General features: G+C 47.7%; 1 protein-coding gene across 2 annotated transcripts in view; it reads right to left on the reverse strand.

Moving 5' to 3' along the window:
• Window positions 1–237: 237 nt before the first annotated feature.
• The window catches only part of MFHAS1 (multifunctional ROCO family signaling regulator 1), a 99,591-nt gene continuing 82,271 nt past the window's right edge, over window positions 238–17,557 (reverse strand). Inside the window, exons 2-4 of one of the 2 annotated variants that reach the window (XR_014306747.1) lie at window positions 13,313–13,439; window positions 7,390–7,500; window positions 238–2,935 (exon numbers count right to left, since the gene is read on the reverse strand). Coding sequence is in view for 1 of the 2 variants with exons in the window: in XM_082715534.1 (XP_082571660.1) it covers window positions 2,902–2,935; window positions 13,313–13,439 (161 nt within the window). In the remaining variant the exon portion in view is untranslated. The remainder of the gene's footprint in view (window positions 2,936–7,389; window positions 7,501–13,312; window positions 13,440–17,557) is intronic. The other variant, XM_082715534.1, reaches the window with a different exon arrangement.

The raw sequence follows: 17,557 nt of genomic DNA on the forward strand, positions 1-17,557 counted from the left end.
GATTGAAGAGAGAGCCCATATTCAAGCACTGAATCTGCGCTCTGGAAAGAGGCAGAGTTTTAAACAGGGACCTGTCAGTGTTCCTTGTGGGGGCTTCATCCCCCGGTAGCACGGCCACCATCCATCTCCCATCGGTTCAAAAGCGACTAAAAAAATATAGAAGTTATTCCTAGAACTGAAACAAAAGAAAACAACAACCACCAAAAAAACCCAAATAACTAAACTCTGCAAATAGAATTGTTTCACCATTTCTTTGCATTTTTATTGAATTTTTTGACTTTTTTTTTTTTTTTAAATTTCTGCCCAGTCAAGACAATTCAAGGAGAAACCACAATTACAATTTACAAACTGTGGTATGAAAAAGAACACACACACACACACACACCCCATCGGGAATTATACCAAACCCTTTCCTTTTTATTCATTCAAAAGAGCCCAAATGCACAAATGTCAAACATGAGCACTGTCATTTTTTTCTTTCTTTTGGAAGGGGGGAAAAACATTTATCCTGGCAGGACTGTTACAATTCTAGGAAGTGGTTTTGATACCACAGATTGCAGGAATAGAAACTGTAACTAATGTGTAGGGTGTTTGCGAGGCAAGGGACAACTCGATCTGCAAAGTCTCCCCTTGTGCTAGGCCTTGGCTGGCTGTGTCATCCCAGGTACGCAACCACCTGCATCGAGCCTGACCGTTCCAGCAGAGCAGAGCGTTTTCCGTCATCTCCAACCCTCCCCCGACCCTGAAGCAAGGTCTCCGGCTTTTCTGGAGTTGCTTCTGGTCACGTGTGACACCGAGATTTCTCATTATACCGCTTCTCTAAGGTTCAGATGACAGCACAAAACATCACTTGTCCAAAAATAGCAGTTATTAAGAATGTGGGCATTTAAGTTCATAAGAATAACACACATTTTGCAGGGTATGTCACCCAAAGGAACATTTTTTTTTTCCCATTTAAAATGGTCCCCTGGGGGAGTTAGCCCAAAGTCACATCCTTCAGAGTCCTTGCAAAAGACTGGTCAAAGTCAGTTCATTTGACAGTTTCGGAACCCTCTCGTGCCAATTACAAAACTCCTATGCCCAACAACTCGATGGTCCCTAAAGCAATTAAATGTTACCATTTGGCTTACACGCACACACGCGCGCGTACACACACGCGCACACAGAGGCGCACGCACGCACACGCACACACAAGAACTGTGACCAAGGGATTAAGCAGGTGAACTTGTGACTGTGTTCTAACAGGACATGAGATCTCAAAATCGAGGTGGCATATTCAAGTATCCAAAAATGCAGAAATAGTCTGAGATCCCATTTGATTTTATGACCGTGAGAAATCACACTCGTTTAACCGAGGTTCTGGCATTAGTCAAGTCGACTCCTGGAGCACCCAATCTACGGACGTCAGCTAGGGAACTTTCCCAGGGCAGCCACTTGCTAGCTGGTTATTCTTTTTAAAAATACGTCGAGACCTCGTATACTGGCATTGCAAGAGTCAATACTTTATAGAAGAAGGAAAAGAAAAACATCAGCTGACTCACTTTTCATGCCTTACACTGCAGATTAACAGTTTGTTTTACACCTTTTTCCATCCACACGCAGAGGAGACAGCTGCAAACAGAGTCCTCTCCCTTCGTCAAAGAACGTGTTACTATTGTGGCTGATACGTTTGGCCCCGATTTGGAATGGAAGAGAGAGCAATTTGCTCTGCTCTTCATGTTCTACTCTGTGGAGACTGAACACCAAAGGTTTTACTAGTTCCTGGCAGGTGACCATCCTGTTGGAGGCAACTCACTGTCTTAAGGTCTGCCAGCCAGACATGGAGGGCTATCAGGGCGCTATGCTAAGTTTCACAGACTGTTGCAGAGAGACAGAGAAAAGGACTCGTTAGCAAAGCTCTCTGCACAATTCACAACTCACTCCCGATTACCTTGCGCTATTGAAAGATTAAGGTTTCCCATGGACTGTCCCTGTCCCCTGAAGAACGCCAGCACCGGGCCTCCATCAGCACACCAGCCTGTGACAACTCACTGTCGAGAGGAAACCCAGCCCGGAGCAATGACCACTTGGCCCAGCGCTGGCAGACAGGTGGGCAGAGCGACCCCAGAATCCCACCAGGCCCTCCAACAAACCGGCTTACAGGCAGGGGACCCTGATTTAAAACAAGGGGAGGAGACACTGCCTGCCAAGAACCACATTTAAGGTTCTTGCTGATTCCTGGTCACCTCTAGGACCCCCACACTTAATCCGTGGACAGAGAGATATTTTTTTTTGTAATCTCAGAAGGATTAAAGAATAAAGAATGAACAAAAAGGTCTTATGCTAAAATAAGAAACCAGCCCCATCTTGGCACAGTTCTCATGCAGAATATCGCACCCAGTGTGAACTAACGCTAGAAGCATCAAACTGTATAAATTTAAATGTATTTGCATATTATAAAAATAAAGATAAACATATACATATTTTACACTAGTCACGGAACAGCAATGAACGGTCAGTCGATCCCTCTTTCACATTTAACAGAACTGAAATCTGAGTGCTCAAAATACGGCCACCTAAACGAACTATGGCTTTTATGTGGACAGAAAACAAAATCCCTGAGAAGCCATTCGACTTTTTTTTTTTTTCTTTTCTTCAAGTAGCGCTCTCCTCGGAGGATCACAGTTCTGAGGTTCAGGTTGTAAAACATTTGCTCCATGTTCTCCCCTAGCCTCCCCCCTGCCTTCCCCGCTCCCTCTACAGGCCAGGTCTGTGCCCTCCTCAGCAAGCACCCCACGCGTCGACTGGCTGGAGTTCATGGGACACGCGCGCGGGAGCGTGGAGGGTCTGCCAGGTGTGAAAGATGGTCCAGGTGAGTTCGGATGCTGTCTTTTCTTCACGGAAATTCCACAGCCATAGAAGTCACTGGTTTCTGTGCTTTTCACCAACGTTCTTCCTATATGGGTAGATGAGAAGAAGGCAGAGCAATGACAAAAGGTGACAGAGGAGCGTCTCAATGATAAGAACTGGAAGCAATCATAGGACTTAGGTTTTTTGCAGATTTTAATTTCTACTTCTGGAATTCCTTATAAAAATGTAAAGGTCAGGGGCACCTGGGTGGCTCAGTGGGTTAAGCCTCTGACTTCGGCTCAGGTCATGGTCAGTCTCAAGGTCCTGGGATCGAGCCCCGCATCGGGCTCTCTACTCAGCAGGGAGCCTGCTTCCCCCTCCCCCTCTGCCTGCCTCTCTGCCTACTTGTGATCTCTGTCTCTGTCAAATAAATAAATAAAATCTTTTAAAAAATGTAAATGTCAGGCAACTCATGATTCTTCAAAGGAAAACATTTTTCCTAGAAAGCTAGGCAAAGGCTTCCGTTTATAACCTGAAGTTCAGACATAAAGGCGAACTCTACTAATCAGTAATAATCACCTAATCCATTGTCATTTCACAGCTGAACTAGACTTCTAATCAAGAGGCCCAAACTCTAACCCTGGGTCCTTTCGAGAAACATCCACGGACGGATGGACGGGGACACACACACACACACACACACACACACACACGCGCGCGCGCATGTAATAACCCGCTAGGAGTAGGCATCTATCCTGAAAAGGGAGAACTCTTGGTTTAGGATGTCTATCTCACCTAAAAGGCACCCTTAAAGCGTCAGAGGCAAGGCTGTCAAACCAAAAGGCAGAGACAGATGAACAGAAAATGAAGAAATGCCTGCACCGCCACCTAATTAAACCGAGTGGCATTCAATTCAGACCAAATGGTTAGAGGGGAAAATGTCCTAGGCCCCCATCCCTTATATCGGCTTTCCTACAATGACTCGCAGACCCTCCATGCTCCCCCTCTCTCAGGGCTGCTTGATTTTAAGGAGACTGAGTCTAATATTAGCAACATTACCCAAAGTCTGCACCTTCCGTTTGCGGACTGCTTACTCCATGCTAGGACTCACACCACTCCCTGCGGAGCCGTATTTGATGACTCCTCGATCCTGTAACAAGCCCATGAGGTAAACCCCATCCCGTCTGCGTTCACCAAGAAGGAAATTAAGGTTCCAAGAGGGTCAAGAACTTGCCTGCGGGGACGTAACAGTGTGCGGCGGGGCAGCCTTTAACGAGGGTTTCTGGACTCCCGAGAGCGCCGGACAGCTCAAAGCAAGGTGGGGATGTTTGGGGCCCTCCGGAGAGTTTCCTGTTTCTCTGGCACGTGGCCCTGAGGACTTGTGAAGGCCTATCATTATAGTAAACGTCCCAGTAGGAAAAGTTTTGAAAACGGACGCAAATTCAAGTCATAATACAATACATCTAATTCTAAAGAGGCTGGCAGTGTGGAAACTCAGGCCTCCGCCAAGCAGTTTGCCTTTGGTCCCCGGAGCGCTGTGTGTGTGTGGGGGGGGCGGGTGTGTGTGTGTGTGCTGGGCAAACGCTTTCCCGCGGACTCGAATGAGCCTTCAGCAACGCAGACAGCTGGGTCCGGCTGTCTGTTCCCCTGAGCCACATGTAGGACAGAAACACAAGAATGTCTAAGCAAGGCTGCCCAGAGGGAAATAGTCCACTCTTCAAGAGAGGGGGGAAAAGAAAAGGAAGACCAGTTTGAGTGTACTTCCCCACTGATACCACTTTTCATGCTCAGGCCCTCGAGGAAAGGAAAGAGCCGTCCCCTCTCCCCCCCTCCCCCCCTCACACGGCTTCTCCATCCCAAAAGACCCGCCGCCAACGCTACTTCCCGGAACTTTTCTCAATCCTTCCTGGCAGCGTTCTTTGCTCTCGGTGCCCACAGGACTTTGTTGATACGCCCGCTGTGGCAGGGAGCACATTCTGGTTGTAATTAGAGCCTCCTGAGTTTGTCTGGTTATGTCTCTGATTCCCCTTCTCCCCAGAGGCGACTGGATTCGTGAGGGCGGGGTCTGGCTGGTTATTTCCGCAGCCTCCGTACCTGGCTCGATGCCTGGAGGGTAAATCCTTAACAAAGTGTTGCTGAATGAATAATGAATAAGATGTGATGAGAAAGTCACGGGTGAGAAACAGCTCAGACACGAGACCATTACTGTCATGGTGGCACGTAAGACGTGAGGCGAGGTGTCACTGATGCCAGGCAGAAGGGTGAAAGATGGTGTCTCCAAGGAGAGGACACATGACCTTGGCCCTCAGGACGATGGGCCTTCACCAGGTAGGCGAGGAGGGGTGGCAGCCCACCAAGAGCTGAGAGCCAGCCAGGCGTGCCCTATGGTGGACCCTTCCCACGGTAAGGGAGTGTCGCGTGTGTCAGCAGGGTCACTGGGGGCTGTGAGTCGTGCCTGGGGGTTTAAATGGGGGTCTGTAATCACCAGGAGGCCATGTAAGGCTTTTAGACAGAGAAATGGCAGGATCTGACATTGAAAGAGAATATTGGTTTGAAGGAAAGAAAGATGAGAGAGATGGAGGCAAGTTGGGACTTAAACACAGATATCCTGGTAGGAACAGGAGCATTAGGACCAAAGAGAAAGTCACCTGGCCTCGTGTCAAGGCACACTGAAGAGAAGGGAGGACAGGCCTCGGCAGACGGCCGCATGGGGGGAAGTGGGAGAGGGAGGCGTTGCAGCCGACCGACTCTTAGTACAGCAGACGGGGGCAAAGCAGCGCCACTCGCGAGGCGGGAAGGACAGGCTGATGGAGAACACGGAGGGCGAAGGCCGTAATTCACACCTGCAAAGCCTATGGGGCCTCCCAGGGAGCTGCAGGGGCCCGCCGGAAAGGGAGGTCTGCCCAGAGGCTCAGCCCCACACACCTCCCAGGTGATCGAACCAGCTTTCCCTGGAACACAGCACAATTCTTCAAGGCAGTGAGACGCTTAGGCTGAAACTGCAGCTCTCCCGTGTCATATCAACAGGTCTCTTGTTTTCTGATGCTTTGACATCTGGGCCCTGGCTGACCCTGGAGGGACTGAGATAGCGAACAACTCCAGTGTGAGTGTGCCTCTCAATACAGGCCAACCCCGCAGAGCCCACACCCTGGGACCACTTCCTTTATCAGGCTGCAGCAGCACAGGCCCCTGTCTATCTGCCTTCCTCACTCTGGGGCCACGTACCAGACACCTAGCGACTACTGCCGTGCCCCACAGCCCATTGAAACGACTCTGCCTGGCCACACCCGGCCAGCACCTTCCCACAGAAAACACAATACAGGCTCCTGCCCAGTTCCTCCCGCTCTGCCTCAGGCCCGACCCCGGCGCTTCCCCAGGGCACTGTCCATCACAAGCTATCTTGTCCATGGCACTCTGTTATGACACTACATTTTCCAACAACCGTGTAAGAACTTGGTGTGAAAACAGCACCGACCTCGGAGCCACGACATGGGTTTTAGGCCCAGCTGCGCCGTTTGGTACCCGTGACTGTCAGAATGTGGCTCGGTCTGGCGCCCAGAGCTTCCCCACCCGATAGAACGTAAAGGGTTGTTGGGAGCATTATGGGTTAGGGGGCTTTGCTCTGAGGGTCCATCGGGCACCGCAGGCATTGATGATGATGATATGAAAGAAATGATACCACTCCTCTCCTCTTTCTCCCATGAAGACGGGGTTAGGATACCGCAGGGGCCCTTAGACACAGACCCTCAAGGGGTGAAGGGGAAGGGAAGCCAACCTTCTTCCCTACCTACCCAGCACTCATGTTTACCTTCCCCGGGCAAGGACTAAGTGCTGCTAGGTAAGTCAGTGAGCACATTTCATTCTAGGATCTAGATCTGCATTTCGAAATTCTGTCTTTTAGGAGTACCTTGATATGCTACCCACAGGGCACACCACCAACATTCCTGGCAGGAAAAGCAGCAGCCGAGTTTACTGAGCGCTGTGCACTCTGTTGGCCGTGCCAACTGCTCCCCTCGCAATGGTCTCTTTCGATGCTCCCAACAGCCCCCCAAGACAACGCTTCTGGACCCTGCAGCTGACAGGGTCTACAGTCACGGCACCAAGAAATCGCGAAGATTCAAACTCGGGCAGCGTTAAGTCCAGAGCCCAAACAGCCTTGAGAAACGAAACGTGAACACTCCTTTTAAAAAGCTATTTGCAAAAAAAAATAAAAATAAAAATAAAAAGCTATTTGCAGTGTGATCTGCTTGAGATTTTCCTGATGTTACATCCATGCATCATGACTTTTTTTAAATGACTTCTTTTTTCCAGCAAGGAACGAAGATGACTCATGCATGCAATAGCATCGTTTCAGGCAAAAGAATCAAGAAGTTTCTTTATTCGTAATTCCCAGAGGCTTCTTGATTCTGGATAAGCAAAGGGTCGGTCATCTTGAAACGCACCGCTGTACGACATCTCTTCATCCCAAACCCTACCCACCCCTGTTTTCCCCCTAAGTTCTTGAGTCCTCCGGAAGCCCTTATCTATTTAAGAAACCCTCTCTGCTTCCCAGAGACTTACCCTTAAAAACTGGCGCTCTTAAAGTCACAGATTGGATACAGTAAAAATGATGACAAAGGGGAGAGAAGCACTATCTTTTCCACTTAATTTTCCAAGAAAGTATGGAGATACCTAAGCAGAGAGGGAACAAATTCTAGTATCAGTGTGGCTGGCGGGGCACTAAATCACCCGAGAGACACTATTTCTCCTGGCCTGTGAGCACAGCGAGGCAATGAGCTGTCTTACTCCTTACAGAAAACACAGCACATCCGCGTGATACGCTCCCCAGGCCACCTCCACATTTAGCTCCCTTCCTTCCGAAATACCATCCCCACCTGTTGTGTTTTACTGCTCTGTGGTCAGTGAAAGATTCTCCATCGTTATAAAGCCAAAGTCATGTTGCTCTACTGATTTGAAAAAAAAAAAAAAAGAAAAGAAAGAAAATGATCAAGTCCCTACTAACTAATCTGAGGGCAGTCTAACATTTTTGCCTGTTTATCGGATGAAATAAAGGCCACAGAGTCTTTCTCCTATTTTTTATAAAAGGCTGTTTCCATTGGTCTTAAATATCCTTATGTCATAACAAGGAGAATGCCAAAATTCCTATGCGAGGTCATCACTATATCTTTGGGACTACTTATAAACAGTAAGAAGCTGGAATTTACTGGGGTCTTGCTTGAATGGGAACGCTACAGTATGTACGCAATGGCCCAAGTTTCAAAAGTGGCTCTGAAAGGCAGGGTCTTGGCCCTGCCTTTCATCCTCGGTCATACTTTCTGGCAAAGGAGAAAGCTTATTAGCTCAACAATCTTCAAGCCAGCCAGTGTTTTCCAATCCGGCCACACACGAACTGCCCCGATCCCGACTGACTTCCATGGTTGTGTTTCCACCAGAGAAATGGCAGCTGGCAGGAGATAAAAATGATCTGGTCCCATTTCTTGTATGTTCAAGGGTAAGTCCATTAAGAAACCACATGGGAGGGATGCCTGGGTGGCTCAGTTGTTAAGCGTCTGCCTTCGGCTCAGGTCCTGATTGGGATCGAGCCCCGCTTTGGGCTCTCTGCTCAGTGGGAAGCCTGCTCCTCCCTCTCCCACGCCCCCTGCTTGTGTTCCCTCTCTCTCTCTGTCTCCCTCTGGAAAATAAATAAATAAAATCTAAAAAAAAGAAGGAAGGAAGGAAGAAAGAAAGAAACCAACCAACCAACCAACCACATGGAAGAATGTAGATTGCATTTTAGGATGCCTTAAGGTAACACGTTTTTATACACTGACCTACTGAATTCTGTCTCTTAAATGAAACTCAGGAGATACTGGGTCATCTGGACATTTACTGGAGTCTATACTTCACTTGCTAGCGGTGGGTTGGTCTAAACCTCTCTGGAAATGAAAGAGAGGAACATTCTATAGGCACCTAAAAATAAAAAACGAACAGTGAGCTGCCATTCGCCTGAAGAAGTTCACGCGCCCCTTCTGAACTGGAATTTTAATGCGTCTCAACGTGTAGGCAGGCGGGATAAAGGTACGAATTTACAAATAAAATTTTTAAACATAAACTTAAATGAACTGACTTTCTCCTTACTTTCCCCACTGAAAGGATATTTTCGCCTCTTGTGAGACGTGTAACGTCCAACACTCAGTATCCCTGTCTCAGCATCGATCAGGCTGACCATTCAGAATTCCTGGAGGACGAGTGTGTGAGGTGTTGGAGGGGCTGACAAATGAGATGGCGAAAAACTGTTCACAACGTACCGTGTATCAAATCACCGCGATGAACGTTTCAAATATCTTACAATTTCACTGTCAATTAGACTTCACTAACGCTGAAAAAACCCAAAAGATCAGTGGCTGCCAGCGATTACGGAGGGAGGGAGAGGCATCCTCTGACTTTCGGGGCACTGGAAATAACAGTTTGGGCACGATAATGGAGGCTCCGTAAACCCCCGGGACGGAGAGCACCGAGTGTGGAGCCGGATGTAAACTGTGGTCTCTGGGCGATGACGATGTGTCCGTGCAGGGTCGTTCACTGTCACAAGTGTGCCCCTCTGCTGGGGGACATCTATGCGGGGGAAGCCGCGGTGTGTGGGGGTAGGGGGACATTGGATCTCTCTGTACCATCTGCTCAGTTTAATTGTGAACCTAAAACTGCTCTACAAAATAAAGTTTGTGTTTTGAAAAAAAAAAAAATGTCATCTATACTACAAAAAAAGAAAAAGAAAAAAACGATCTGAAGAAGGCGGACGTCCCCCACTTCACCGCTGATGTCCAACAAATGGGGGGCTGGAAGCAGGGTGGACGAAAGACTGAACTAGGCCAAGAAGAACACTTTCTAAGAATTGCTTTGAAGCTCATAAATCTGCTTCATACCAACACACCAGGCGGCAAAGCCATTCCTGAAAGTGACACGAGACATTTCTTGACTGCGCGGAACTAGGTGTTGCAGGAGACGGTAGTGGCTGCCAACGGGCACACGTTTCCTTCAGGAGTGATAATAACGTCCTACCTCTAGACCGTGGTGGTGGCTGTGTACCACAAAATAATGTGTCAATAGCCACCACATTATTTTAAAAAACACACCAGACAGAATCCATATAACCTTAAGGAGGACAGAATTTTTCAGCCAATGTGCTACGAGGTGATCTTTCCCCTCATCTCAAGGGCAAATATCCTTGAAAATCAGCCCCGAAGAGCCAAAGTCTGAAGGTGACTCACATTTCTATCAGTAATCGGCGAAGAGCACAAGAAGCCACTGAGCTCCTCGGTTATCCCCCGGGAGGATGAGGGAGAAGAGAGGCATCTCATTCACGGACCTTTTCCCAATGGAAAGCTGGCTCGCCAATCACCAAGGCAAAAGGGAAAAGGACATTAAAAAACCCACTAACCTACTCTTTTATTCTCTGTCTCTTCCCACAGGTAAATAACACACAGAAAAATCTCAAAATGAGAAATAGAAAAGCTTGGAATTTTTAAGAAAGAGCCCATCAAAGAACAGTGGTCGATGATTTTTCTAGCACACGGTAGCCCCATTATTTTATTCATGGTCAGAGGCAGGCTCCAAGTTCGATGGCAAGTCTCTGTTCTGACCGGTAAAGGAGAGGAGTAAGTTGGTTAAAGAGCTTGGACTGTCTTCTCAGAAACCACCATGAGATGGAGATCGAGGGTGCTGGAGGAGAGGGAGATGATTCTGATGGGCTTCTGGAAGACTTTTCGAGCTGAGGCCTGCTGTGCTGGCGGAATTACTAAGAATGCTCCTGTCACCCTCAACCCTTTCCTGATTTGAGCAGTAAAATACTGACCCATGTAGCACGGATCAGCGTTGCCTTGGTGCTGACAACTGGTTACGGACCAGAGAGAGCATCTGTAGCCAAGGATAAAGACCACTGGCGAGGGAGCACCCCCTTTGAGTCAGGGAGGGGACCCCAGCGACCAGAAAGCGCAGCGTGCATATATTTGTGATCAGCAGGGGGACTACCATTTTTCAGACCCGCGCCTGGCCCTTCCTCCTGGAAGTTCTTATCCATAGGCCTGATTCAGAAAGACAGCTCTCCACCATCCACCTGCGTTTTCTGGGATGACGGAGAAGTAAAAGATCTCTCTGCCACGACTTGCTCAAGTTAACCTGGCTGGAGTTCCAAAGGCAGTGCAGCAACAGCCCAGCCTCCCAAGTTCTCCTGCCTGCTGGTAGCCCCAAGTCTAACTGTCAGGGGTCAGACCCAAGCGGTGACCCCACGATAACTGTCTCCTGTGGCAGCTTTCCTCCTCAGTACCCCCAATCTCCTACTTTCCATGCCCTGTCATCTGTGTGTACATCAGACCTCTGCTGGGCAGGGCCAGGCTTGCTTGTATGTTGGTTTCCATGGATATTCCTTTGTGTAGAACTGAGACTCCACGTCAACCCTGCCGTCCACTGTATGAGACTTTAAAAAAAAAATCTATTTTGAAATAAAACTACTCCCATAGCTAGGTCAAAAGTAGCTTGATCCCTATAGGTATTCTCTGCAGACATTGGAGGCTACATGGCTCTGATGACCCAAGACCTTCAAGCTGCTTATTCATGTAGGTACAACAAAGTGTGCAAGACGGACGGGATGAGAGTGCTTTCTCCCGGCCAGCCTATGGCCGGCCTAAATGTCTTTCTGCGGCAGGACAGCGAGCAGCCCTGGGGAGAACTTCGATCAGCAGGCTCAGTGCCGCGGCGGTTTTTGTGCAAATGGACGTGTTAACTTCTACCTCTATCTCTCTCGCCTCTTTAATGCCATGCGGCTATGGCAAAACAAGACTTCGCTGAGTTCAGGAAGATCTCCGCCAGCACAAAGCGTAGTGCAAACTACTGCCCTCCAGGTCAGAGCTGCGATGCCCTTACCCTTTCCCCACGTGTGTCTGACAGAAAGGGGCAATTCCATTGCTGTCGTTTGACGGGTTCGGGGCAGGGGATGCTCTGGTTAGTATGAAGCTACTGTGTAATCCTAAGAAGCGCCTCGCGATGGCACAGGGTCTCGGGGGCCCCTTAGTGACAAAGGAGACCGTGTGTAGCAGGTTTGCTGAAGCAGCGTTCTGCACACCCAGCCTTAGCTAAGTGGCCCCCTCGGGCACTCAGTGATGTTTTCCAGCAAAGATGAATTATGGGTGTTCGAATGAGTCACCCCGTTTAGAGAAAGGGGTGCCTCTTCCACAGCTGCGAAGGAATGAGTGCCCACTGACCCCTGGCTCTGCAGACGACACACCAGAGTGAGGAAAAGGGACACTTTGGGGCAGAAGCACGAGCCCACTCCACCCAAGGCTCTCTGGAACGCAGCTTCACAGCAAGTTTCTCAAAATGAGGAGGACGGGTCACTGTTTTCAAACGCAAACTTTGGAAGCACTTTGAAAAGCTTATATATACGCAGAAAAAAAATTCTATGTGTCAACTGGAAAGAAAAAAGGAAAGTCTGCTGTCTGACTACTTCGCGGGACAAATCATGTCGCTGCCGGCCCCCAGATAATGAGATCTGCTCCAAGAAGCCTGTGGCTGCCACTTTCTAAGATCTGCAGTGAAAAGGTATTTCACCTCAGTTTAGCAGTACCCTGTTTGCTTCCTAATACTACAAAAAGAGACAAATAAAAACTGAACCCAGGATGAGTCTGATGTATAATTACTAAGCTAACCCTGTGTCCGAGTTAGCTCATATGTGTACGTTCTCCGTGTTTAAGTCTGTCTGGGGAAAGGTGGAAGCTTCCTTCTGCACAACCCCTGATTATTAAGGACTGAGAATCAGAGACCCACAGAGAAAAATAATTTACTACAGATTTTCTGTAGGCTTTTCTTATTTAATGAGCCCTCACTGTTCTCACTATCCATTAAAAAAAAAACAACCCAAGAACCTCTTTTTGGATTCATATACCTGCAAATATACTAAAAGTCAATTAACTGCATGCTTTAAATGAGTGAATTGTCTTGTATGTGAATGACAGATAGCTCAATAAAGCTGCGAAACACTCTTTTATCAAGCAAAGCAAAAAAACAAAAACAAAACCAAAACCCCACAAACAAGAAAAAAAAACCCCTCCGGGGCGCCTGGGTGGCTCAGTGGGTTAAAGCCTCTGCTTTCGGCTCAGGTCATGATCCCAGGGTCCTGGAATCTAGCCCCGCATCGGGTGCTCTGCTCAGTGCAGAGCCTGCTTCTCTCTCTCTCTCTCTCTCTCTGCCTGCCTCTCTGCCTACTTGTGTTCTCTGTCAAATAAATAAATAAAATCTTTAAAAAACAAAAACAAACAAACAAAAAAACCCTCCTAGTTTGCTAGGAATAAGCAAGCCATAGTGTCTCTATCACCTAGAGATCTAGGTCTGCGGGGGGGGGGGGGTGAGTGGTCAGGCTTTGCCAACACATACTTGAACTTGGCTTTCTGTTGTCACAACCACTGAGGCAGGATGGGGAGTGAGGGACGGGGGTACCACATCTGGAACTCACTTAGAACAGGGGCTGATCACAGTCGGTGTAGGTGGGTAAACCAAGGCAACATTCACTCGCTCGCTGCCGTTCTTAGGGCAAATGATCTCTGCCACTCCTTCCGGTCTGGGCTGACTCAGCAGCTCCCCTGCAGGAAGAGAGAGAAAATGCATCCGTGAGATGTACCTTAGGAATGGGACCATTTCACCGTTACAGCGCTGGGGGGTGGGGAAGCAGGGAGGAGGGCAGGTACAGAGGAAGCAAAGGGTCCGAGAACAAATATGCCCCTGGGGATCACAAAACTGGCCCCACTCTCACTCCGCTGCTGCCTAAATTCTCATCTGCGTCACCATGGAGAATGTTCTTGTGGTTGTGGCAAAAGGGCCATCGTTCCAAACAAAGACAGCCTCTCCCACCATTTCCCTCACCTTCTTTTTCACAGACTGGCGCCGGAGATCTTTATCTAGATGTCACAGCCAAGAACGGAGCCAGGATCCCTAGAGCCCCGGCAAGCAAGGTCTGCCAAGGAGCTTCCTGTAATTAGCATTCGGGACAGATGGGACTGGGGCAGACCGCAGCAGCCTTTTGACAAAGACCTGCAGAAATGGTCTCGAAATGCAGCCCACTGGAAATGCTATAAAGGTAAACAGCCCAGCTCCACACCGGCAAGAAGGCAAGAGGATTTCTTCCATAGGTGCGGATTTGAAAGCACCAGCTTAAATACTGTGTGATGAGTAAAGGGGTCTAGTAAAAACAGACAATTAACTTAATGGATCACCACAATAGCCCCGGGGCTCTGCATGCCAGGGATATAATCTCTCTTCGACTAGATCATTAAATCCCTAAGACTTCCCTTCCTTAGTTTCCCCTCTCTCCTCCACTTACTGGGCAGCTGCCTGCCCTCTCTCTCTCTTCTTCTGGCTACCCCAGTGCTCTCACTCAGAGAAGACGCAATAACCAGCTCCTAGCTGAGGATGGGAGCTGTTACTGCCCAAGTCCCCCTACTTAAACCGGGACGTTAAATAAACCAAACCAAGGACACAAAAGTGTATGTCAACTAGGCAAAGATACTACTGAAAATAAGACGTCAATTCTTTGGCAGCCATCACTTATAGAATGGATCTGAGATTCTAGCGATCCCCAAGTTAAGCCAACAAAGGATAATTAAAAAAAAATCCTTTGCCTCAAAATATCCTATTTCTAAAGGCCCCACCTTCAGCAGAACCCACAGTAATAAAAGCATGGCCATGTGCTGACCCTTGAACTTTGAACCTTGAGCTTTAAATGTTATTTATTTATTTTTAAATTTAATTTGATTTTTTTTTTTTTTTTAGATTTTATTTATTTATTTGTCAGAGAGACAGCACAAGCAGGGGAAGTGGTAGGCTGAGGGAGAAGCAGGCTCCCCACTGAGGAGTATGATGCGGGGTATGATCCCAGGACTCTGGGATGCGGGTATGATCCCAGGACCCTGGGATCACGACCTGAGCCAAAGGCAGACAGTTAATCCACTGAGCCACCCAGGCTTCCCAAACTGAGAGCTTTAAATGTACATCTCGTTTCATCTGTGTGATGTCTCTATAAGGGTTACCCTCATTTTACAGATAAGGAAGCTAATGGTCAGGACGTTATATGGTGTACCCTGAGTCAAGGGCTAGCAAGCAGGCAGACTCGGGATGTGACCTTGGCAAGTCCTCTCTGGGGAGCTTACTCTTCGCCCTCACCCTCCGAGACAGAGTGGGAACTGCTTCTTCTTGCCAGAGCACGTCTCCTAGAAGAGTACTTTTAAAACAACTATTTTTAAATAATGAACTAAGCATTGACATATTTGTACTTTTATGATAAGGCATTCGTTTCCTGCTTTGAGCATTTTTACATGGTTTTGGATGATATGAACTGAATATAATTCGAAGTTCCTTAACCAAACTACTGTCAACACCCAATTACTGCAAAGTTAATTTAGCATGACTAGCTTATGTCATGGATTCATGGATATCAGAGCTAAGCTCTGACACCAACTAGGAAAAGAGTCCAAAATATAAAAATGCAAGTTAAGAATGCAAGCACTAAATGCTATCAAAGCAATAAAACGAACCAAAGTAATAGCACGTTAGAGCTGGATGCAAAGTTGGAAGTCGTCTGGCCCGAACACTATGTTCTCAGAAACTCTCAGAGAGTCAGAAACTCTCTGAGTTTAACGCATTTGTTCCAAGTCCCACAGTGACCAGCGCGTCTTTGACCCAACCCAGCTGCCACGCAACCAGGACCACAAGAGGGTGCCCCGAACACCGCAGGCCTGGTAACATGCTGGTCCTGGACCGTTCTCCCCGGATCCTTAAGGAATATTTTCATTTTGCACTTTCTGTCCCAAGACTACCGCCAAGGCCAGAAGCTTCTCCTGAAAACACTCCTGCTTGGAAGTTCACGCAGCCTCTCAGTGGCCCGAGAGCCCAGGATCCAGCTGTGGGTGCCCAGCCCCCCACTCAGGCGCCCACCCCCCTCACAGGGGCTCCCTTGCTGGCTCTGCTGCGGGTTTCCGAGAGCAGACCCATTTGCCAGAGCTGAAATAATCTGTAGTAGACTTAGTACTAAGCATCCGTTATCAATTTTTATTAAACCAACAGCTTTAGTGTTCCCCTTCCCAGATTCCTAGTATCAGACAGAACCAGGTTAGCGGCTCTGTTTGGGTCCCCCTCCTCCCAGCAGCACCGCCAGCCACAGAGGCGGCATGAAAGTTGGAGGCACCAAGAGGGCTCACGCATACACAAAATCCATGCAATGCTCCAGAACATGGAGCCGTGGGGCCGCACGGGTCTCCAGCCTGTCTGTGCTCTCCCACAGGCTACCGCATGCTGCCGGCATTCCTAGGATGGGAGATTTGGCTAAGATTGCTGTTGCTACACTGAGAAAATAAGGCAAGTAGCTTGTTCTTCTCAAAAAATGTACCACAAATACAAAAAGTGGTACATAACTCGTGTTGTCTACTGAAATAGAAGCTCATAGTCTCAAATTGCTTTAAACAAACTTGATTTTCAAACTAAAGGGTGCCATGCCTTGGGCGCAGGTCAGGATCTCTGGGCCCTGGGATCGAGTCCCACATCTGGCTCCTGGCTGGGCAGGGAGTCTGCTTCTCCCTCTCCCTTTGTCTCTCCCCCTACTTATGCTCTCTGTCTCAAATGAATAAATAAAATACTTTTTTTAAAAAACCCTAAAATACTGAAATTACTGAATTAAGATTCACTGAGTATCTAAATAGGGAGATCTTACAGTGTGTGTGAGGAGACGCAGGGAACACAGGAGTCTAAGTCAAGGCCTCTGATACAAAGGGTCCCCCCCCATCCGAGAAAGTCAAACATCCGTACAAAGAACTACAGTCCCTGTGATAGGGACCCCCACGCAAAGTTATGAAATGTTAGAAGAGCAATGAGAAGGACAGACTAACGCTGATTTGCAGGACTAGAAAAAACCTCAAAGACTGGAGGACACCACCTCAGAAGCCCAGTAACGCTCATGACCATGTGTTCTACCTTATCATCATGCTTATATACATCAAGGTGAATGACACCCATTGATCCCAGAAGGAAAAGCGATGATCACAGTTGCAGCCAACACTGATTGAGCATTTATTATGTGCTAATGCTATAAATGCATTATGTCACTTAGTTCGGATACAGCCCTACGAAGGTAGGTACAATTTTTATCTTCAGGAGAGAGAGTCTCAGAGGGGTTAACTACTCACCAACATACACAAGGAAGCAGTGGCAGGGCCAACATTTGGACCCAGGACTATCTGACTCCACTCTTAACCACCACACACTACTGTCCTGGGCAGGGATATCGTGATAATTAAATTAGACAACATAAGAAGTACTAAATGTTGTATCTGGCATCTAGTAAGTTCCTGACACTCTTACTATCGTGATGAAATTTTTTTTTTGAAAAGCTCACTTTTCCAACTATATAAAAAATTCATTTACAAATATATGATCAGTAACCAGATTCTCTATAGTAAAGTAATACGCAAGGATCAGACCATAAGTTATCTGCCTGCAAAACACCACGTCCCCAGAGATTTGAAAACTTCAAATAAAAAAAGAAAAATTAGATTTATTACACATCTGTCATCACTAGCAAAAGCAAATAAGAAATAAATTCCAAAGTTGGTAGGAGTTGTAAAAAAACAAACAACAAAAAAGCTACATTTATAGAAAATATGCTAGTAAAGTGAGGACAGATATACATGTCACCTGGCATGTTCCCATTTTC

The sequence above is a fragment of the Mustela nivalis genome, assembly GCF_964662115.1.
Source record: "Mustela nivalis genome assembly, chromosome: 20".
In the NCBI taxonomy this organism is placed as follows: Eukaryota; Metazoa; Chordata; class Mammalia; order Carnivora; family Mustelidae; genus Mustela; species Mustela nivalis.